Source organism: Nipponia nippon, unplaced genomic scaffold, assembly GCF_047370975.1.
Source record: "Nipponia nippon isolate SJK-2023a ecotype South Korea unplaced genomic scaffold, ASM4737097v1 scaffold_3, whole genome shotgun sequence".
Taxonomy (NCBI): domain Eukaryota; kingdom Metazoa; phylum Chordata; class Aves; order Pelecaniformes; family Threskiornithidae; genus Nipponia; species Nipponia nippon.
Window position 1 is genome coordinate 104,550,189 of NW_028262347.1, and position 22,692 is coordinate 104,572,880.

Sequence of the window (22,692 nt, forward strand, 5' to 3'; positions counted from 1 at the left end):
CAGGGTCCAAACCGACGGGGGACGAAGGGCCCTGCGGGTCTCGGGGGACAGCCCTGAGCCCGGGGCTCGGTTCCCTCTCCCGGGTGCCAGGCTGGCGGAGGGCAAGCGGTTTCACCCGGGATGCAGCAGCCTGGAGAGGCCCGTCCCGTCCCGTCCCGTCGGGGGGTCCCCCGGCCCCGCCCCGCCGCTGCCCTCCCGGGGCGGAGCCCGGCCCGGGAAGCCCCGGGAGGCGGAGGCGGAGCCGGGCCGGGACTTTCCCGGGGCCGCAGCCGGGCCGGGGCGGCCGCGCCGGGGCTGGGGCTGGAGGTAAGCGGCCGGGGCGGTGCGGGCCGGGCCGGGCCGGGCCGGGCGCTGGCTCCGCGGCGCCGGGGGGGGAGGCCTGGGGTGGGGGCCGCTGCCCCGGGGTGCCGGTGCCCTGGAGCCGCGGTGAGGGCCGGCTGAGCCGTGTGCCTGCCGGGCAGCGGGCAGGGCTGCTTGCATCGGTGGGGAGAGGGGCTCGGCCGAAAGCAGCCGTGTGTCCGGCCCGTGGGGATGCACCCGTGGGGACGCGGAGCCTCGCTGCTGAGCCGGGGGGGCCGTCGGGCACGGCAGCCTCCCGCGCCCTGCCTGGGCTGGGCTGAGCCCCTCGGCTCTGGCGATGTGCACGCTGGGGTGACGGGTGCGGGTGTATCCCGATTCCCGGTGGAAAGGGAGCCGAACTGGTCGAGGGGTTTGAAGGTTCAGTGCCAGGGCTGCCCATCCCTGCTGAGGGGTCTGCAGCGGCCAGCCCTTGGCAGCTCCTGGCCTCCCACTTGCCGTGGCAGCCATGCCAGTCCCTGGCTGCCTCTCAGCCGGCCCTGGGGCTAGCTGGGAGAGGAGATTTTGGGAAGATACAGGCTGGAGAGAGAGATCTGCTTTCTTGGCTTGGGGAGGAGAAAGCCAGCCCCAGCACTGCTGCTGACACCCGTTTCCCTGCCAGTGGGGAAGTTGCTTATTTTCCTGTTTCTGCGTTGCCAGTGAATACTGCCCCAGCCTGTGGCTCTCCCTCTGTGCACTGATCCCTGCCTGCGCAGTGAGCAGGGCTGGCTTGCTGCCTGCCCCGGGCCCGCAGGCCCAGCTAGCTCTACCCCAAAAGGAGCCATGAACGCCAACGCAGTAGCGATACCATGGGCAGAGTGGAAACCAGGGAGAGTGAGAGACGGCAAATGCCTGGCTGGCGCTGAGAGGGGTTTTCTGAGGGCGCACAGATATACAACTGGAGCTGATGGTTCATAACACAACAGCAAAGCAGCTGATTTACAGGCCCTAGAGGAGAAAACTAGAAGATCAGTGGGTGGCTGGGGTTTGCCAAAACCAACTTGATAGCCACAAATGGAGCAAAGGCATTTTATGCAGAGAGATACGAATGGCTTCGGTACTCGAGGGCAGGCCGCCGGGGAGGGGAAGGCTTGGACAGCTTTCAGGGAGAGGGGATTTCTCTCTGCCACACTTGCAGGGCAAGGACTCGGTTTCCAGGAAGGGTCTCAGAACAAAGTCCCTGTGAATGCTGTGCAAGAAGGACTCGGCAGCCTCTTGCCAGACCCTTGCCAGCAGCTGTTGGGACTCCTGGGATGGAGCAGAGCAAAGGATTTGTGCAGAAAGCAAGGTCAGGTATTTAGGGCCATCATTTGCAGGCATTAGCAAGCCCCAGGGGAAACAAAATGCACAGGGAATAGTATGTTAGAGGAGCAGCCAGCTGGGTGGCTGGAACATGTCAGCTGTACACCAGGGCGGTTCGGAGCAGAGCCATGCTCATGCCGCCTCCTGTGTTTCTGGATCACCTTTTCCCATGGCTGCTAAACATTTCTGCCACAGACAGACGGATGGATGTTTCCCTCCCGCCCGCAGGGCATCAGCTCTGCAAGTCAGCCGGCTGTCACGGGAGGAAAGAAAATAGCACCTGCATTACTAGGTCACATTCAAGGAGCTGCAGGCATGGAGGAACGGCTTTAACTCGTGCCGCTTGCTGGCGGCTGGCCCTTAATTGAAGCAGTCTGGCTGGCACGGGGAGGCTGTGCCATCCAGCAAGGGTGCTGTGCAGTGCTGTGCTCCGGGGCAGGGAGCTAGTGCTGCTCCAGGCAGTGCATTGCAATCAGGTTGCTGCTCGGCTCAGGTATAGCTGAGCGTGCTATGCTCCTAGGGGAAATCCGGGGTCCTGGGGGCCTGAAGGGCACGGCTGCTCACAGGAGGCAGGACTTACCTCGAGAGCAGCTCTGAGGTTGCCTGAGGTTGCGCTTCCAGGAACAAGGAAGCAGGTGACAATGCTCCAGCTCTGCTCGACGAGCAAGGTGGGCTTCCTCTAATGCGCGCTGTGCGATTGTGCAGGCCTATGGCCAGCAACCTCCCGAGTGAGCCAGAGCCGTGCGGGCTGGGGAGATGCAGGCGCAACCCCATGATGTTCCTTAGTCATGCTGTTTGCTGCAACAAGTGGAAGCGTCTGGGGCAGTGATGAGTGAGCTGTGAAAACCCCTCTAGAGGGGATGGGGCTGATGGCACTGGAGAAGGGGAGCTGTTCTGTTCAAGGGGCACAGTCTGTTCTTCTCTGCCATCTTCGGGCCTAGGCTCCCCCAGCCAGGCTCAGCGGGTAGGGTTTGAGGTGGCTGTTCCCAGCACACTGAGGAAGGATGTTTGTCCCCTCCTTCACCTCTCTGGGAAATCTGTGCCAGCAGATGACGTGGCTGGCTGGTGGTGGCAGGCTGCGGCTGCCCAGGCGGGATGTCCGGTGGGATCCCGACAGCAGGCAGTGCGTGCTGCTTCCCACAGGCCAGTGAAGGTTGTGTCTGTGCTCCCAGGCTTTCGGAAGCCCCTGCAGAATGGCAGGAGGAAGGTCCCACCTTGCTTCACCGTGCTGGATCTCCACCTTCACCCTCCTTGCACCCCCTGCTGCACCTACAGGTCCCTTGGACCCCACGTCCTGGGCTGCATCGCTGTCTGGGCTGCATCCCGCAGGCAGGCTGGGCAGGGGCTGCTGGAGCTCGGCTGGGCTCAGGTGGCAGGCCAGCTGCGGAAAACCTCAGATCTGGGGCCACAGGGCAGCCCCTTTGGAGGACCTGAGCAGCTGGAAAATCTCCTTGAAAAGGCTCTTTTCAGCTTCTGAAGAATATGAGTCACGCACGGGTTGAACAATCCCCTTCCTTCCCCTCTTCTCCCACACACCCAAAATCCCCTGAGCAGGACCTGCAGCAACCACTGATTCAGAAATTCATGCTATGAGGGCACCGCAGAGTCAGATACGGGTTTTTTTTTCTTTTTTTTTCTTTCCATTGCTTAGCGAGGAGAAGGAATGTGGAGCAAGACAGCGTGCCTGGAGGCTCTGCTCTGATCCTGCCCCTTTGCTAGAAGTCTCCAGTGGTTTCCCACAGTCAGGCAGACCTTGACCCCCAGCGGGACCCCAGTCTGCGGTAGCCGGCAGTCCCCGCGGCGATGCTGGGGCTGGACGGGTTGCTGAGACCAGCCTCTTCCTCCCTGGTGAGTAGGAGGGTGCGAGCGCTGTGGGTTGCGGGGAAGGGGCCCTGCTGCTGGCGGTGCCTTGCTGGGGTCATCGGGGAGCATGCGGCGCCGGGTGCCGGGGCAGCGGGAGATGCTCCCACAGGGGGCTCTGGGGCTGCTGCTCCTGCTTTGAAACCAGACGCTTCCTAGCGGGAAAGAGGGAATGGGAACACGCATGGCAAATGCCTCTCTCAGGCCACCTCCGCGGGAAGGATGCAGGGGCCGCCGTGTAAGTGGAAATTGGGGCAGCGGGGGAGTGGGAAAGCACCCCTTTGGGTGCCTGGTGAGGAGGTGCCATGCGCCTGCTTCAGTCTGCAGCTGTGGAGAGCTTCCCCTGGCCAGGGGGGAGACACCAGGCTTTGGGGCAGCGCTTTGGGTCCGGGGGGGCTTGGAGGAGACATCCCCGTGCGGGAGGTGCATCGTCAAGGTGAGATGATGCGGGGTAGGGACCTGGGAGGCCCCAGGGGCTGCCACCGGGTTTTAGGGCACGGTCTGGGTGGTTTCAGCCATGCTGTGCCGCAGGTGCCGTTGGGCAAGGGCGCGATGGCGGGTCACCGGGGACCGGTGCCCGAAGGGGGGCAGGCGGCCGGAGGGAGCCGGGAGCAAACCCCTCCGTGCTCCCGGGGGAAACGCTCGGGACCTTCGGGCGCTCCGGGGGTTCCAGGCAGCGCCAGGCGAGAGCAGCCGGGGGAGGCGGGCGGGCAGCCGCCGGGATTTCCAGCCCGCCCGGAGCCCGGCGCCCAAAACTCCCGGGCGGCGAGGAGGCGGCCCGTCCCACCGCCCCCGGGCCGGGCCGCGGGAGCCGCCGGCGGGCGCAAGGGCAGCCGTGCCCCGGGCCCTGCCGCGCCGAGCCCCGCTCCGAGCCGCGGCGGGCCCCGGGCCGGGCCGTCGGGAGCCGCGGCGGGCCCCGGGCCCTGCCGAGCCCGGCGGCGGGGCGGGGCGGGGCGGTGACGCGCGGTCCCGTCATTTCCCGGCTCGGCGGGGTTTCTAGGGACTTTCCGGAGCGGCGGTGCCTTCCTGCCGCCGCCGGTCCCCGCTCACCCCCGCGCTCTCCCCGCAGGCCGGCGGCCGGCCCCGCGCAGACATGGACGAGCAGTTCCAGCCCGTGAGTGCGGCACGGATGGGCCCGGCCCCGCGGGGGAGTCCCTGCCCGCTCCCGGTCCCGGTCCCGGGGCTGGGCTGGGGGCAGTGCCTGACCCGCGGGCGGGGTGGGAGGTGGGGGTCTGCGGGTGCCCCCAGGGTGGGAGATGGGGGTCTGTGTCCGCCCCCAGAGCGGGCAATGGGGGGGTCTGCAGGTGCCACTGGGGTGGGAGGTGGGGGGGGTCTGTGTCTGCCCCCGGGGTGGGCAAAGCGGATCTGCTGGTGCCCCCAGGGGTGGGCAGTGCGGGGTCCGCACCTGCCCACCCCTCTTCCCCGGGAGGGATGGAGGATCTGTGCCTGCCCCCTCCCCCCGCAAGGTGGGCAATGGGGGACTGTGCCTGCCCCCTGGGGCGATTGGGGTTCCAGCTCCTACACACTCATCACACTCATCTTCCCTCCCGCCACCCAGTGCCTGGATGGGGTTGACTACGACGACTTCAATTTCAGCTCCCACATGATGGAGCAGAAGGAGCCCCTGATGGAGACGGGTAAGGGCCCCTCTGGCTGTGCCCTCCTGGGGGTCCCCGGCTGCAGCGGGGTTTCCCAGCAGGCTGACTCATGCCTCGTAGTTCCCAGCAGCACCACAGGTTGTGTCCCTGCTGGCCCCACTGTGGGCTGGCTGGGAATCCCTGCCCTGTGCCGCCGGGACGGGGACTGTTTGGTCTCTGACCGTGCTGCTCAGTCTACCAGGGAGTTGAGGTTGGGCTGTGACGTGTCCCCAGGGGCTCCCCTGCTCCCCGAGTGCCAGAGCATCCTCTGGCCCTTTCCTCCTCTCCCTGCCGCTCTGACTGCTGCTACTGGCTGGGCTCTGACAGCACAGGGGCCAGAGCCCCTGAGCACCCCCATGGGACAGACAGGGGTCACCTCACCTTCAGCACCGTCCCCCTACCTCCAGCATCCTTACTGGGAGCACGCACTTTGGTTATCCTGTGTTTCTCACTGGTGCTTTGGTTATCCCGTGTTTCTCTCTGTCCTCCAGTGGAAGGTCCCTACCTTGTCATCATCGAGCAGCCAAAGCAGGTAAGGATGTCACCCAGGTAAGGGCAGGTGTAGCTCTCACCCCCTGCTCTCACGGCGTCAGGTGTGGGCCACCCGTGGCTGACCCCCTCTTTGCCTCCGCAGCGGGGGTTCCGGTTTCGGTATGGCTGCGAGGGCCCTTCACATGGGGGGCTGCCGGGAGCATCCAGCGAGAAGGGGCGCAAGACCTATCCCACCGTCAAGGTGAGTGCTGCCCTGGGGAGGGGATGGGGCAGTGTCTTCGGCCGGCGTGTGCGAGCACCGGGAGGGTGCCTCGAAGGAACGACGTGACCTGTATATTAAGCTCTGCGTGTCTCCTGGCGCTGGAGGGATGGGAGGGCTGCAGCAGGAGGGGTGGTGGCTGTGGGGAGGGATAGCAGGGGTTTGCGGAGAGTCCTGCAGGCTCCTGGGATATTGTACCTGACTCCCATCTCCTTTCTCCCCACAGATCTGCAACTACACAGGGATGGCTCGGATCGAGGTGGACCTGGTGACGCACAGTGACCCTCCCCGTGTGCATGCCCACAGCCTGGTGGGCAAGCAGTGCAACGAGGCCGGCAACTGCATCGCGATTGTGGGACCCAAGGACATGACGGCTCAGTATGTGCGGAGGGAGACCCGGGTTGGCCTCGTGCATACACGGGGTGGCTGGGGGGCTGTCTGCAGCTTACAGGCTGGGGAGAAGAGGAGGGTTAGTGCATCCAGGAGCTGGGTTTGCTGGATGGGGCCAGGAGTGAGTTTAGACAAGGTCATCGGTGCAGCTCTGTCCCCTGAGCATTTTGCCCAGCTCTGGGTCTGGCACACGCAGCTTGTTTTGCGCTTCTGTCCTCGGGGTTGCTGCTCCCCAGCTTTGCAAATGACTTCTGTAGCCAGCCTGAGTCGCGGGGTTATTCGGTAAGCGCTGGCAGGCGGCTCCCTGCCCAGGCAGCTGCTGAGGCAGGAGCAGGCAAGCTCCTGGCTGCTCAGGTGGCCGTGTGCCCTGACACTGCTGGCCCAGCAGCCGGGTTTGGAGAAGAGGGTGTTTTCCCTGGGTCTTCCGCTGGAGCAGGACAAGAGGGGCCGGAGCTGCGTGCACTTTACTGCTGCATATGAAGTTTCTTGTAGCTGTTGTAAATCCAGCCCCAGCTGCTGGCTCAGCCTGGTCCCATCTGCATCCCTCTGGCCTCCAGCCCTCCTGGTCCCCCTCTTTGGACTTGTCCCCTGTAGGAGCCTGGAGTTTCCCAACCACCTCTTTTCTGGGCTCCTTCCCTGCCCTCTGCTGTTACTCCTCTTTGCCCTGCACATGTTGAGCCCCTGCTGCCCCAGGCGGCACCGCTCTGTGCTTTGCTTAGCTCCTTCCCTTCAGCACGCAGGAGCCTGTGTGCCCCCCGGGATGGCTGCTCCCAGCCAGGGCACTCCCAAGATCCCAGCGGGATCCCTCTTCTCCTCCAGGTTCAGCAACCTGGGCGTGCTCCACGTCACCAAGAAGAACATGATGGAGATCATGAAGGAAAAGCTGAAGCAGCAGAAGATGCGTAACAGGAGCCATGTGCTGACGGGTGAGGGCAGCCTGGCGGCTCGGTGGGACTCGGCGCCCCTGGGGGAGTGGGGACCCACTGTGGGGTGACAGCTGGGGGGCTGGTGGGGGATGGGCAGGGGGACCCGGAGCCCTGTCCCCTTGCCCAGCCTGATGGCATCTCCCCCTGCCCTGGCAGAAGCGGAGCTGCGTGAGATCGAGCTGGAGGCGAAGGAGCTGAAGAAGGTGATGGACCTGAGCATCGTGCGGTTGCGCTTCACTGCCTACCTCCGTGACAGCAGTGGGAACTTCACGTTGGCCCTCCAGCCTGTCATCTCAGACCCCATCCATGACAGCAGTGAGCATGGGGCCAGGGCAGGGAGGGGATGGGGCAGGACGGGGTAAGGAGGTGAGGGATGCTCTGTCTGCCATGGCAGCTCCCAACGCCTCCTCTCGCTCTGCAGAGTCCCCAGGAGCTTCCAACCTGAAGATCTCACGGATGGATAAGACGGCAGGCTCGGTGCGGGGAGGGGACGAGGTCTACTTGCTGTGTGATAAAGTTCAGAAAGGTAAAAGCCATTCCCTCCAGCCAAAACCTTCTGGAGGGGCTGCGGTGGGAGAGATCCGGGGCCCCTGGGCGGCCGGGAGTCCGTGTCCCCGGAGCCTGGCCAGGGCAGGGAGACAGGTGGTGCCAGCGCCCCTTCTCTCCCCAGATGACATTGAGGTGCGTTTCTATGAGGATGATGAGAACGGCTGGCAGGCCTTCGGGGACTTCTCCCCCACTGACGTGCACAAGCAGGTACGGGGGAGGCGAGGGGGCCTCCTGCCATGCCCCGAGGCAGGCAGGTGCCATGCAGGGTGGGAGAGCCCCATCCCTGGCTCCTGGGAGGAGTGGGACCCCACGTCCGTCTGTCCTGCCCACAGTATGCCATCGTCTTCCGCACACCCCCCTACCACAAGCCCAAGATCGACCGTCCCGTCACCGTCTTCCTGCAGCTGAAGCGAAAGCGGGGGGGCGACGTGAGCGACTCCAAGCAGTTCACCTACTACCCCGTGGTGGAAGGTGAGCACGGCCCAGGCAGGCCGGCATGCCCCCCGCCGCCGCGGCTGCCCCTCACCCCGCTGCCCCTCTCTCCCCGCAGATAAGGAAGAAGTGGAGAGGAAGCGCAAGAAAGTCCTGCCTCAGTTTCCCCAGCACTTTGGCGGGGGCTCACACATGGGGGGTGCCGGCGGAGGGGCCGGGGGCTTTGGCTCTGGAGGAGGTGAGTGGGGACGCCTCTTGCCCTTCGCTGCTCGGGCGGCCATGGCCTGGCCCTGGGTGCTCCCCACTCCCCTCTGGCCTCACCCGGCCTCCCCCTTGCTCCACAGGTGGGAACCTCAGCTTCCCCTACTCCCCTGGGCTGGCCTACAACAGCATCTACTCGCCCGGCCCCCATCCCGTGGGGGGCTACCAGGGGGGTGTGCAGATGAAGGGGCCCGAGGTGGAGGGGCCCGGGAGCGACAGGCAGGCACCCGCGGAGAGCGTGTACTGCAAGGAGCTGCAGAAGCATGGTAGGAAGGGGCTGGGCTGGAGCGAGAGGGTGGGGGACATTGCTCGGGAGAGGTGACATCTGGGGGGGATGCAGGAGGGTGGATGGGGCTGCTGCTCCTGGAGGTGACATCCTGCTTCACCCCCCAGCCCAGCTCTGCCAGCTGTGGATGCTGGCACTGGCACATCGCAATGCCCACGCCCTGCTCGACTACTCGGTCACTGCCGATCCCCGCATGCTGCTGGCGGTCCAGAGGCACCTGGCTGCATCACAGGACGAGAACGGAGACACGTGAGTGCATGAGGGGTTTGGGGAGGGAGCGTGGGAGCTCTGTTGGCCGTCAGAGCCATTATGGGGGCTCTGGGGGGTGGGAGCTGGCAGGGAGGACCTGGGGAAGCATGGAGCTGAGCCAGGGACCATCCTGCTCTCTCCCCAGGCCTTTGCACCTTGCTATTATCCATGAGCAGACGGCTGTGATCAAGCAGCTGATCGAGGTCATTGTTAGCATCCCCAACCAGCAGATCATCAACATCTCCAACAACCTGCAGCAGGTACATGTTTCCCAGAGCAGCCGGTTCTCCTCTACCTGGGGCTTGCTCCCGTTTCCAACCCCGGGGGCTCCCATTGCTGCTCCCGCTGCGGGGAGGCTGCAGTGCTGAGCACAGTGCAGCCACGCTGGCAGGGACGGTGCTGCGGGACTCGACTCCTCCTGCGAGCGCTGCTGAGAGGCTGCTGCTGTCCCGCAGACACCACTGCATCTAGCAGTCATCACCAAGCAGCCCCAAGTGGTCCAGCTCCTGCTGCAAGCCCGCGCTGACCCCACCTTGCTGGACCGCTATGGCAATTCCCTGCTGCACCTGGCGCTCCAGACGGGCGATGAAGAGATGCTGAGGACGCTGCTGGCCCACCTGGGCTCGGCTACCCCTTGCCTGCTCCGCCTGCCCAACTTCCAGGGTGAGTGGTGCTGGGACATGATGGGCAGGAACCCAGTGGTGCTGTCGTGGGCTCAGCCGGAGGGCGGCTGAGCCTCTCCCCCTGTTGCAGGCTTCCTGCCCGTGCACCTGGCAGTGAAGGCAAAGAGTCTGGCGTGCCTGGACCTGCTGGTCAGGAAGGGAGCGGACGTGAATGAGGTAGAGAGGCAGGGTGGGAGGACCCCGCTTCACCTGGCTGTGGAGATGGAGAACCTGAACATGGCCACCCACCTGGTGAAGAAGGTACAGGGGTGCTGGCGGGTTGGTGGCTGTGGGATGGGGATGGAGTACAGCCTCCCCTGTGGTCTAAGGGGTGACTGGAGGTGTGGGGGGGCAGTACCTAGGCAGCCCATCCTCACAGCCTTGGGCCTTTCTTTGTAGCTGGGAGCAGATGTCAATAGCCTGACCTTCGCCAGGAACACCCCCCTGCACCTAGCTGCCGGCCTGGGCTCCCCTACCCTCACCAAACTGCTCCTCAAAGCTGGTAAGGCACTGCCCTCGCTCCCCTCCCCGCAGCCCCGGCTGCCCATGCTGGGGAGTGCTCGGGCACAGAGCAGAGCCCTGCGCCCTGGGCCGACCTGCCCTTCTGGGGGCTCAGTCCACCCTTCCCTGACAGGGGCAGATGTGCTGTGTGAGAATGACGAGCCCATCAGCCCATCCTCGTCGGAGGCCAGCAGTGACACAGATGGCGACCCTGAGGAGCAGGAGCTGGCCATGGAGCTGGAGGAGCCGGCCCCGGCTGTGGAGCGTGGCACCAACCCTGAGCCCCCCACGCAGGGGCACGGGCAGGCAGGGCACAGGCAGCGCCGCTGCCACACGCCCCTGGACCTGACTCGAAGCCAGAAGGTGTGTGGCACGGGGGGTCAAACCCCTGGGAGCATTTCCATGGGGGCCATGGCAGGGATGGGGCAGAGCTCCGGGAGATGCTCCTGCAAGGATGCCTGTGCCCTGCCACGTCCCGGGGAGAGCCAGGGCATGGAGAGGTGGGGTGCGTTGGCCGGTGCTTTAGGGGATGCTCACGTCCACGTGTCTGTCCTGCAGGTGCGTGAGATCCTGCTGCAGGCCTCCCAGCAGGGCCCAGAGGTGGAGCTGCCCGCTGCCCCGTGCCCAGGTGAGCAGCCCCTCTCCCCGCAGAAGCGCTGTGCCCAGGCAGGGCAGGACCCTCCCGGCAGCAGGGATGGGCAGCATATGATGGAGGCACCTCTCCCACGCAGGGAAGGTCCTGTCGCTGGACAGTGAGGCGCTGCAGGGGCTGGAGCAGCTGCTGAACCAGGACTGCAGCGGATCGGACTGGATCGAGCTGGCCAAGCGCCTGGGGCTCTGCAGCCTGGTGGAGACCTACAAGGACACCCCCTCACCCAGCGTCAGCCTCCTGCGCAGTTACGAGGTCAGTGCCAGGGCAGGGTGCTCCCGTCCCCCCTGCCTGTCAGGCTGCCGGCCCTGCTCAGTGCCCTCTCTCCGCAGCTGGCAGGGGGCAGCCTGGGGGGGCTGCTGGAGGCGCTGGACTCCATGGGGCTCCGCAAGGCTGTGAGGATGCTCCACAAAACAGAGGCACTGGAGAAGCTGCAAAGCACAGGTATGGGGAGTGTGGGGCTGGGGAGGGTCCCTGCTGCCCCCCCCCCCCCAATCCCCCCATCACTGACAGCACTGGGGGCTTGCTTTGCAGAGCTGAAGGAAGACAGTGCCTATGGCAGTGAGTCGGTGGAGGAGGAGCAGGCACCTGCGCTGGCCCTGAAGCCGGGGTCGGGGGGAGAGCTGCCCCACAGCCAGCAGCCACAGGTGCACTGAGGGGCTGGCAGCCCCTGCACCCACCCGGGGGGGCCGCATTGCCCCCCACCCTGTCCTGCCCACGCAAGTGCCTTCTGGACTTGGGGCCCAGCTGCCTGGACTCGGGGGGACAGGACACAGCCAGCTCCCGCCCCTCTCTGCTCTTATTTAATGGTCCCTCTTCTGAATAAAGGGACACAGTTTCCATTAGCCTTTGCCCTCCCTCTCTCCAGCCCCGACCCTGAGCAGGCAGGGTGCTAACCCCCCTGAGCTCTGCCTGGGGCTGGGAGTCTGGCAGCAAGGAGGCAGCTGCCAGCCCCTCCTCAGCATCCCTTCATGCCAGGGCTGTCCCCAGCCAGGGCGGAGAAACCACAGTGCACGCAAGAAGTGAAGAGCGAGTTTTACTTCAGTAACCGAGAGAAGCTGTACAAAGGTTTTTCTCCCCCCAAGCCACCTGGGGCAAGGGTGGATTTTTTTTTTCCTTTTTTTTTTTTTTTTTTTTGCAATAGACTCAGAAGAGCAGAATAAAAAGTTTGACACATTCGCAAAGTCAGTGCTGAAACCAGCCAGGTCCTGGGCAGCCGAGAACAACATGTGTGACAGCCCCTGCCCGCAGCCCTTCCACTGTCCCCAGACCCCTCCCTGTGCACCCTGGGCGCTCCTGCAGCCATGCTCCACCACTGACACCTCACTGCGGACAAGCATCCTCCAGCCCACCCCGGGGCAGTGGGGGCTGCCCCAGCCTGCTCCTTGCCTTGGAGAGGAGGCCAAGGAAGGGGCTGCACCACTGCTGCTGCAGCATGAGAACCTCACAGCGCTATGGATGGGGCTTTGCCGGCAGCCTCTGAGGCCCCAGCCATGCTTTGGAGCAGCAGCATGGGAAGGAAAGCCTGCTCCAGGCTGTGCCTGCTCCACAGGGCAGCGGGGAGCCCCAACTCAACCCTGGCTTTGAGGTTCACCTCCCCCTGCCAGGAGTACTTACAGACTGCTCCCCAACGTGCCCCGGGTACGATGCTCACACCCAGGCAGCACAAACGGGGCCGGTGCAGGCTGCTGGGGGGTCATGAAGCACCAGCACATCAGCTCCCCTGTGCAGCCACGAGCGCAGCAATGGGTGCTGCCACCCCAAGGCTGCCTCCTTGGCGCCGGTGGCCACGGGACTGTCTCTCTCCAAAAGGTTGCTGGTGCCAGAGCGGGGCTGGGGCGCAGGCTGCAGCACATGCGTCTTGCTGCAGGGGGGAGCTGGGTCTCCCCCTGAGTCCCTGTAAAAACATCCTCCCCCCAGAGTGCAGTGCCTACAGGACATGGCTGGGTTTGTGGTTTTGTTTGTTTTTTTAAACAGTTCCCAAAAAAGCATCAAAAGTAGCCCCAAAAAACCCTCCCTGGTGGTCAGCTCGATCTGGTACTAAAAAGTGCAAAACTGTATCACAAAAAACGTTCAAAAGTTGTAAGAAAGCGGGGAGGGTGCAGAGGTGGCTGGGGTGGCACGGAGCAGGACAGGTGCCCTGGCTCCCCTGGCCACCAGCCCCAGGAGAGGGGACAGGCCAGGGCTGGCCCCCTCCTGTCTGCCCCCCATGGCACAATGGAGCTGGAGGAGAAGCGGCCGCTGGCTTTGTTTTGCTGCGCTTTTGTCTGTTTTGTTGTTTTTTTTTTTACCCACTGAAGAATGGAGCCCAGTGGGTGGGTTTCAGCTGTTCCCCCTCCCCAGGGTGGGGGGGACTGGGTCCTGCAGCCAAACGGAGGACAAGGAGGGGCAGGAATGAGTCTGATGGGGCCGACAGTACAGGCAGCTCCTGCGGGCAAGGACCGGGGACTGTCCTGCTCTGCCACCGTCCCTGGCGGATGGGCCATGGCCCTGCCTGGCTGGTGCTGGTGGCCAGGGAAGGGCTGTCACCCCCAAGCTCGTGCCACAGATGGACGGACTCATGCAGGGTCTTGGCAGGCACATGGCCTCCATCCTGGCGCCGGGGGGGCAGGAACAGCGCTGCAGCACAGGCGGCTGATGCCCCTCGCTTATGACTTCTGGGGGTGGCCAGGGGGCTGGCGGCTGGTGCGCTCCGAGACGTTGCGCTTCACCTTGGTAGCTGTGCCAGAGGGCTCTGCATTGAGCGAGGGACTGGAGCGGGATTTTTTCAGGCCATCGTCCTCCCCGCCCGCTGCGTCAAAGAGGGTGGACTCGAACGCTGCCAGGTCCTCAGAGCCAGCCTTCAGCTTGGCCCGCAGCAGCATGGCGTAGGTGCCATAGCGGGATTTCTGGGGGGCACAGTGCAGCAGAGAGAAGGGTTGGTGAGCTGGGCACTGCCCCATAGCCAGCATCCCAGGGTGGGGGGATGCTCGTGGTCCCTCCACCCCAGCCAGCATCCCAGGGCAGGGGGATGCTCATGGTCCCAGAGCATGGCAGTGGCACAGTGCAATTCAGCTGACAGGGACTTGAGCAAGGGGCTCTGGATCACTCAGGATGGCCAAGCAGGCAGAAGCAGAGGGGCTAGGGGCAGGGGGTTGTCACCCAGCTCACCTCAAACTCTAGGTACTCTTCCTTCTGCTTCAGCTCCTCGTACTCCTTGCCCTTCACTTTCTTCTCAGGCAGCGAGGAGCGATGCTCCAGCAGCTCCGCTGACATCGTCTTGAACTTTGTCTCATGGCTTTTCACCTGCTCCTCCTGGGGATGGGTGGTATCATGTCAGTGCCCTGCTCTGCCCTCTGCTCTGCCCCCCCAGCAATGGGCCCAGAAAAGTTTTTCCACTCCTAGGTCCAGCCAGGATCTCAGCTTCTGCTCCTGGTTGTTTTTTTGTTTTGTTCTTGTTTTTGTTTGTTTTTTTTTTTAAATGGCAGGCAAAAGCACAGGCCCTTGGGGGGCAATCTGCTCCCACTTCACAGGAGGCTGGCTGCAGTCTTAAAGCAGAAGACTTTAATCCCCTCTAAAACTAGGCTGGTGGGGTTTTTTTTTTAATCCTTTCCACTCTATGAATAACTGCCCTGGCATGCACGAGCACCAGCTAATCCCCCGGCCAGTCGCCGTTCAAGGTCCTGGCCCTGGCAGGACCCTGCAAGCCGTGGTGTGGGACTACATTCTCCGTGGTCTGACTCCATCATCTGTCTCCCATCCCCACTGCCAGGAACAAGACCTCACTGCCTGCCCCCAACCTCAGCACCCCCTTGCTCCACGTCTCCCTGGCCATGCTCCCTCGGCCCTGTACCCTGCTGGGAGGCAGCCGGGCACATGGCATCACATGGGTCCGTCCACAGGGGACAGTGCCACCAGCAGACCCAGGAGGTCTGCCCCATGCTCCCGGCTGCCCCCATGCCACGGCCCACCTGGGACAGCCTGGTGCAGGAGCTGGGCAGCAGTGGGCGGCTGAACTTCTTCTGGGAGCCGATGGCTGCAGGGAAGGGGGGTGCGGAGAACATGGCTGCCACCACATTGATGCGCGTGATCCACGAGTGCATCTGTTCAGGGTTCCTGGGGAGAAAGGCCAAATGACAGATGGGTGCTAAGTGGCACTAGCTGTGTCACAGGCAGAGGGACCTGCCCTGCAGACATGCTCCAGGTACCCCCAGGCCTGGCCCTGGCCAGCCACAGCACCTGGGGCTCTGCTCCCAGCCACTCGGGCCATCGCAACCCCATCAGGGTGGGAAGAAGAGCTGGGCAAAGCACAGTGCTGACACCAGGTCCCTTTCCCTCCAGAAGGAGCCAGGGCAGGAGAGAGCAATGTGGCCCTAAGCCCCATCCCACCCTCCACCCCAGCTGGATGAGCCCCTGCACCCCAATGTGGGGCCCAGCCGGTGATCCTGGGGAAACTCACTGTGCTTGGAAGAGGAAGACCCTCCAGTCAGCTGTCCTGAGGTAGAAGACGTTGGGTCGCTTGCTGTAGTCAGACGCCCGCGTGGCAAGCGAATGGTGGATGCTAATCGCGTTCTTCAGCTCCTCTTCCGCCAGCGCCTTCCCTGGCTTATACTCCTCCTGCAAATCACAGGGCGTTTCAGAGCCAGCTTAGGGATGCACCCCACCATGAGTCAACTCTACGAGACTGTGGGGACTGCAGGTGAGTGCTTGCAGCGGTGGGGCTTGGACATCACCCTCCACCAGGCTGCTGCAGGCTCTGCCTCCAGCTTGTGCTATACCCATAGGGAGAGGCTGCACAACCCGGGTGCATGGGCTTGGCAACAACCTGGTGGCTGGTCCTCACTGCCCTGCAGCCGGGCAGTACGTGTGCCTGCAGGAGACTGGATTTGCAGCCCAAACTCCCCCGCCCAGGGCAAAGGCCCCGGTGCCTCCTCTCTGCCCAGCCAAGTCCCCGCACACAGGGCCCTCGGTTGGCAGCCACTTTTCACTGCCCAGGCTGAGCCCGAGCACCCCGGGAACAGGGATGACACCAGGTCCCCAAGCAATGGCTCAAGCAGGCATGGTGCTGAGTCTGCTTAGGCCAGGCTTTGCAATGCCATGCGCTGGAGCTCCTCTCTCACTGCTGTGGGGACTGCCATGACCTCCCCCCCCCCCCCCCCCCCCGGGTTGGGGACAATCCCTCTCCAGGGCACGGACACAGGCAGCCCCCACTGCTGCCTACCTTCTGCAGGTAGAGAATCATCCCCTTCAGGATGGCGTGGAAGGGCTTCCAGCCGCGCTTCCCTCGGGGTGCTGCCAGGGAGGAGAGAGCAGCCCAGACATCAGCCCCAGCACCGAGCTGGAGAAAGGCATTTCCCCCCGCATCCTCCTCCAGCCAGCCCTGCCACGACGCACGTCACCCCACCCCGGGGACGGGCAGCACGCCAGGACTGTCCCTGTGCACCTGAGCCTGTGCCGGCCGCGTGGCTGGCAGATGGTGCTGCGGGCAGGGGGGCCGCCTGCTGCCTCCCGGGGCCAGCACCACTGCGCGCCCTGCCTCGCCGCTCGCGCTCGGCTTCACCACTGCCTCCCCGCTCGGGGACGGGGATGAGGCGGTGCTGCCCGCCAGGTAATGCTGGCTGCATCTAATCAGATCAAGGCAACATTAGACAGCCATGGCTTAGAGGGGATTTTACGGTGGAAATGGTGAACGTGCCTGGCAGCGCCCAACCAGCAGCAGCCCGCTGTGCTGCTTGTTTGCTGTGCCACAGGACATCTTGCTTTGTCCCCGCCACCCTGCAGCAAAGGCCGATCCCCCGGGGAGCCCACCCCACCTCCCCCCTTCCCAGGGCCATGGGAGCCTCTGCCCAGTCCTGATGGCGGAGGCGGACAGGCAGGGAGAGGCTTTCAGGCTTCCCAGCCTGGGGGCTGAACTATGCCCGGCACAGCTGGACAGAGAGGGTGCAGGGGGCTGATGGTGGAAGCTGGCTTGATGCTACAGTCAGATGTCACATAGTGCTTCCCGCCCCACTCCCCATTAGTGTTTCTGGAGCTCGCCAGTGCCTCCTTGCCCTGAGCCCCTCCCGCGGGCTCCCCAGGCACCTACTTTTCTTGCAGTCAGGATCAGCGTGGATCTTGCGCACTAACAGTCCATGTTTGTAGGTGGCAATGCTGGAGTCTTGGGAGAAGTCCAGAAAGGGGTTACTGCAGCTACTGATGCGCTTGATGGACTTAGGGTTGGGGTCTGCCAGCTCTGAGAGGGACTTTCTCAGCTCCTCCTCATCTCTGCCAGGCACAGATTGCGTGGGGAAAGGGTTTGTTACCTTGCTGGGGAAAGCAAATACCAGGTCTCCCACTTGCCGGTGCCACTTTTAGGCCTGGCTTCTAAGAGGGAGGCCAGGAGAGGCAGAACAGGCTGAGCAGTCTCCCATCACCACTGGAGAGCATCCCAAACCCAGTCATGCCTCTGTGCCTGTGCCCCTGCCCCTCTAGGCTGGCAGCTGAGGTGCTGCCTGGCACTTCGAAAGACAAGGCATGGGGGTGTCTGCTGCTGGCTCAGGGTGAGGGCTCCTGCCTGCCCCAGGGAGCAAGGAGCATTTTTGGACAGGACTAGGACTGATCCTGGCCAAGCCAACGAGCTGGGGGGCCGTGGAGGAGCAGTGCCCTGGGACTTGGCACCACCACAGCCCCCCGGCCCATGGTGTACAGGCTCGCAGGCAGGAGCTGGCAGGACAGAGGCTCTAGAGGGAAACCGCCTCAAAGAGAGACTCAGGCTGTGGTCCCCACTCCTTCAGGGCAGCAGCTGGGCTACGGGGCTCAGAGCCACCAGCAAAGGGGTGCGGGGAGACTGCGGTGGGGAGGCCTCGGGCAGCACCGGGGCTCCAGGTCATGGCCCCTTGCACTGCAGGCAGGCTGCTGCGGGCAGGCTGCACTGGTGCCGCTCCCCCCGCCCAGCAGGAAGATGTGGGAGCCCAGAGCTGCTGCCTCCCCCCTCCCTCAGACCCGCTTGCTGCTAATTAAACCCCTCAGCATCTGCCGGCGTCTCCATGGCAGCAGCCCGAGCGCATTGGCTCAGCGCTGGCAGTACCGTCGGGCTGATTAATCCCCGCAGCGCGGGCGCTGCCGCTCTTGCTGCTGGAGATGGCAGCTGTGGGCGAGGGTGCGGGCACCCTGCGGGGCCCCGGCACAGCCACAGCCCCCCCAGGGCCTGCCTGCTCCCACCCCGGGCACAGCCGCCAAGGCACAGAGCAATGCCAAAGCTGCGGGGAGCTGGCCTCAGGCAGCCTTTCCCCAGCATGCCAGGGAATGGGTCCCCATCGAGGTGCTGAGGGCGGCCAGGGGTACGCTGCCAGCACAGCTCTCCAGGCACCCTCATCCCATCTCAACCCGTCCCATCCCACATCCTCACATCCCTGCAGCATCGTAGATGATGGGGCCTCTAGGGCAGGGCAATGCTCCGGCGGGGAGGGCAGCAGGGGCAAGGAAACCCCCCATGCCGGCAGGGTGACCCCGCTGCCCACCCAGCACCAGCATCCCCCAGGAGCGATACTCACATGGCCCACTGCAGCTTCTCGTTCTTGATGGAGCCGTACAATGTCTGCAGAGAGAAGAGTGGCGGATCAGCAGGAGAGTGGTGCCAGGTCAGGGGAGCTGCTCCGGGGATGGAGGGGGCATGCCAGACCAGCTCAGGGGCACTGGAGGTTAAGGCAGCCCCAGGCCAGTTCATCCTGGTCCAGCCCCACCCTGGCCTGGCCAGCTGACTGGCCTTGTTTCAGGGCTACAGGTACCTTCTCCTGGGCACCACAGGACCTGCAAACCCACGCACACCCTGGGCACGGCGCTGGGTCACGGCCCTGGCTGTCTCCCCTCTCCTCCCCTCCCTCTCTGCCTGCCCGTGACAGTGGCACAGCATTAGCAGCATGACAGCGAGGCGTGCCAAACATTTCCAATCCCTTGGGAGACCCACTTCTCCCCGCTCCAGGCTATCCCAAGCTGGCCAAAGGGACGGCCTTCAGGAGGCCAAGGCCCCAGGAGAGCAAGCTTTCAGGCTGGATTTCGAAGGTGTGTGCATGCCTGCACCCTGCTCAGCATGACCAGCCTGCCCTACCACCTCCAGCAGCTCCACGCCACGACACACCACAGCCAGTGACGTCCCTGCTGTCAGCCGCCTGTCCTGGGCTGGCTGAGGCAGGCTTGTGGCAGCACCCAGTGCTCCACAGCAATGCAATGCTCCCATTGTAGGCTGCTCAGGAGCACGCTTAAGCTTTGGGAGAGACTTCAGCAGGGTGCTGGCCCTGGGCTTGCAGAGACACCAGCACACCACTGTTCATGAAGACCTCAAAGGACCTCGTGGCTGGTCAAGGGAGGATGGGTGTTTGCCTGCTGCTGGGCTGCTGCTGCTTAGGGTGGCTGTGATCAGTCCCTACCCCCTCCCCAGCACCCCCCAAGCACACTGCCCTCCCTGCTGGCCCAAACACTGCCAAGCTGAGCAAGGCAGGACCTGCTGCCTGCATCTCAGCACAGGAACAAGCTAAGCCTGCCTGCAGCAGGATGCTCCAAGAGCCCCGCTCCCAAGCATTTGTCCGGTCCGGGCTGGGTGCAAGCCAGAAGCACTCGGCACAGCTCTGCAGCCAGGGAGGCTCCGGAGAGGGTTTCAACACAGTGCTTGCAGAGGGTTTCGGAGCAAGATCTGGAAGGCATCATCCTCAGAGGAAAATAATCGAGTCTCGCACAGGCTGTTCAGGCAGCTATCAACATCCATCACTTGGCCCAAGACTGTTGCTGAGAGATCTTGCTGGTGGCTGAGAAAGTACAACTGGAGGCGTGCAGGGGCCCGGGAAAGCCGGCCAGCAGACAGGCCCAGCGGTGTCTGGGAAAGGGACATCCATCACTCCCCCGAGAGGCGCAGCGGCCAGGATGGAGCGGGGACCCAGCTCCTCCCGCACTTCCCTGTCGGGGAAATGCTGGTGCAGCATCAGCTTGTTTCTCAGAGACTGAAAAGGATTGCCCCGATCTGCAGGCAGCAAGCGGGGACCACTTGTCTCCTGGGAAGACAGGAGGCTCACGGAGGGGGTACGGCCCCAGTGCCCGAGAGGAGGTTAGACCCTGGCCCCATTTGTGCAGCCCTGGCGCCGGAGGGGCAGGATGCTGAGGTGTGAGTAGGGGGTACCTGCCGGAGGGCTGGCAGCAATGCGGCCAGAGGAGCACGGGTAGCAAAGAGACCTAGAGAAGAGCCTGGAAGAAAAAAACAAGCCAAAGTCCTGCAGAACATAACCTGGGAGTAGAGCAGGGGAAGAAGCAGGTATCTCAGAGCAATGTGGATGATAAGGAATCGCCACGGGAAACAGAAGGGAAGGGATCTTACTCACTGCCAGGGACGCAGCTGAGAGATGCTGAGAACCAACAGACACAAAAAAGGAGACTAGAAAACTGGCACAGAGAAGTGGGGACTGGAAACTGCAGAAAAGCTCCTTGGAAAGAGCAGGCAGGACGGGATGTGTGGCTTGGCTTCCACCCGGCTCAGTGACCATACAGGAGGGGCCAGCTCTGCACCCCAAGGAAAGCAGACGTGAGCCAGCTGAGCTGGGATTTTGGAGGACAGGGCAAGATGCTGCACTGAAGGGGACGGTGGCCCCCAGGCCCCCAGCCCTGCGCAGGGCTTGCAGGTGGATTGCTGCTAAACTGAACGAGCTGATGTCAGAAGACGCTTGAGGAGCAATTCTGGATGGCACAGTGCCGGAGAACAGCCCGGCAGAGCACCGCACTACAAAAACCTGGGCTCTGGGACTGTCGGCGCACACTTCAAAGGCTGAACTGCCTTGTGGCTTCAAAAGGCTCAAGCAGCCCTGCTACAAGCCCCGACAGCATCCCACAAGCCCGCTGTGGGCAGGAACTGCCAAGTACCCCCACCTCAGAGATGGGGAGCAGGGACTGCTCAGCACTCCTGTGCAGGGGGACAGTGAGAGGCAAACGGCGGGGCTGGGTGGATTGAGAGAGCAATGCAAAGCTTTACGTCTACACTTAAATCCTGCCAAGACTCTGCTTGGCTAAACACCACCCCCAGCTGACACCAGTCTCAGGAACAAAGCTGGTGGACTCAGTCCAAGTCCTAGCTGAGAATATGCACTCCAGCCACAGAGCCCATCCCGCTTTTCTGGTCCTGTGGCAGTACCACTGCCTGTCAGTCCACTAAACTCGGGGTTCTTTGGTGCACAGACCGTTTCTGCTGGGGAAGCACAAGTGGTGCAGGCTCCTGAAGCCTAATTCACAACCACGTCAGCAGAGACCAGACACCAGTTTCATCGCTCAGCAGGTCCCTCTCGCCAGGCTGTCTTTGCTCCGTGGATTCACTCCCCCTGGGCCAAAAGCAGGGCACCTCTTGGCAGCGCTGAACTTGTAAGCACGGCTCAGGACAAAGCAGGGCACTGGCCCCATGCCACTGCAGCCGACCCCAAGCGTGGTTGGGGTTTTTTTGTCATCGCCAGGTTATGAGCTCACTGCTGCAGCACGAAGGGCCAGCCAGCTCTGCCCTAGACATGCACAACGCTGAAGAGACCTAGGAATATACTGTCCCAGGGGGATTTCTAACTGAACCAACATCTTTCTTTGGTGCTCGCCCTCCCTCCCAAAAGCAGGCTGAGAGGATGTCCCGAGTCCTGCTCTAGCAAACGTCTCCAGGAGGGGTGGGGGGCTGCGCTGGGCACGAGGCAGGTGGCTCTGATGCTCCAGCCTGGCCTTGGTGCCAGCCCTGTGCAAGCACGGCAGGGAGAAGCCATTCCCCCTTCAAATCCCCAGCTCAGAGCAGACCAGAGGGGAGATCCAGTGCTCTTTGGGGAGCTGGGCAACAAGCTGGCCTGGACACAGCTTTGGCACAGACTGGGCTGTAACCCAGCACTCAAGTAACAACGGAGGGTTAAGGCAGGAATTTAGGCATCTGGCAGAGGGTTTTAACCCTTTCTGGGGTGCCTCTTTTGTGGATCATAACTCTTAAGGACACATTCCCTTTCCAGTCTGCTGGTTCCTGTGCTAAGCAACACAGTGCTCAGCCCTCAGTGCTGCAAGATGCCCTGTGCAAGTCAAGGCCCCCCTTCCTCCTGCCAGCCCTGTGACCAGCCACGGCTGCATGACGTTCTGCAAGACATACTTCACAGACACCAAGCACCCTCCCTGCAGTCATTCTTCCTCTCTCCGTGCCTGGCAGCATTTCAACACAAGAGCTCAGTTGCTGGCTTTCTCCAACTTTTCCTTAGCAAAATATCTTTCTCTACACCCAGCCACAAAGCTCTGTCAGGTCCCCCAGGCACCCAGACCCCACAGCTGCATGGATACAAACAGCACCATCAGATCAGGGACGTATATCAGTGGGAACTGTACCTATGTCAGGTCCCTTATTCACCTTCACAGCCCCCCCTCTCCACCCCTGCTGCCTGCCCAGCACACACAACCCTTGCTCAAGAACAACTCATCACCTGGCACACACCAACCCTGCTGCACACACCCCGTGTCCCCCCCCTCCCCTCCACTGCAGAGGGGCTCCCACAGGCACACAGAGCAGAGTGACTTGGGGACAGACCCATTGGGTGGGCTGCCATGGGGACAGTGTCCTGTGCGTCACCTTCCGCCCTGCTGCAGGCAGCAACAGCAGGCAGTAGGGGACGGCTACCCATTCCTACCCCACACTTTCGACTCAGCAACATCATAAGCTGCACCAACATCATAAGCTGCACCAACATCTTTTAAAACATTCCTTGCCCAGCCAACTACCACCCCCAGGACGGCAGACCCCTCTATCCCTCCCAGCGCAGCCCCACAGCACGGGAAGCAGCGACCGAGCGTCTCCCTTCCAACTGCATGTTTCCATCCGAGTGCGTCACAACTTAATGCTGCCCCCAGACCGTACTGCGCTATGACAGCATTGCTGCTTGTCACAGCCCTGATGTCCCC

At 63.3% G+C, this 22,692-nt stretch overlaps 2 protein-coding genes across 4 annotated transcripts in view; one reads left to right on the top strand and one right to left on the bottom strand.

Annotated features, from left to right (window-relative positions):
• The first annotated feature begins 209 nt into the window (after positions 1-209).
• NFKB2 (nuclear factor kappa B subunit 2) lies at positions 210-11,633 on the top strand. The gene is made up of 24 exons (XM_087767897.1): positions 210-306; positions 3,290-3,486; positions 4,568-4,612; positions 5,057-5,135; positions 5,627-5,667; positions 5,770-5,868; positions 6,113-6,264; positions 7,096-7,202; positions 7,359-7,517; positions 7,624-7,728; positions 7,873-7,958; positions 8,084-8,222; positions 8,302-8,421; positions 8,528-8,710; positions 8,838-8,979; positions 9,125-9,239; positions 9,435-9,642; positions 9,733-9,902; positions 10,041-10,143; positions 10,276-10,505; positions 10,701-10,770; positions 10,874-11,046; positions 11,124-11,235; positions 11,326-11,633. Exons 2-24 carry the CDS (start codon positions 3,442-3,444, stop codon positions 11,445-11,447), a joined length of 2,805 nt encoding a protein of 934 aa, XP_087624023.1. The 5' UTR covers positions 210-306; positions 3,290-3,441; the 3' UTR covers positions 11,448-11,633.
• A 181-nt stretch (positions 11,634-11,814) lies between these two features.
• PSD (pleckstrin and Sec7 domain containing) overlaps positions 11,815-22,692 on the bottom strand; it is a 47,696-nt gene continuing 36,818 nt past the window's right edge. For all 3 annotated transcript variants that reach the window (XM_087767895.1, XM_087767896.1, XM_087767894.1), the window contains 7 exons: positions 18,303-18,346; positions 16,856-17,034; positions 15,992-16,062; positions 15,230-15,387; positions 14,742-14,886; positions 13,942-14,085; positions 11,815-13,679 (listed from right to left, as the gene is read on the bottom strand). In XM_087767895.1, coding sequence (XP_087624021.1) covers positions 13,440-13,679; positions 13,942-14,085; positions 14,742-14,886; positions 15,230-15,387; positions 15,992-16,062; positions 16,856-17,034; positions 18,303-18,346 — 981 coding nt within the window. In that variant the 3' untranslated portion in view covers positions 11,815-13,439. The remainder of the gene's footprint in view (positions 13,680-13,941; positions 14,086-14,741; positions 14,887-15,229; positions 15,388-15,991; positions 16,063-16,855; positions 17,035-18,302; positions 18,347-22,692) is intronic.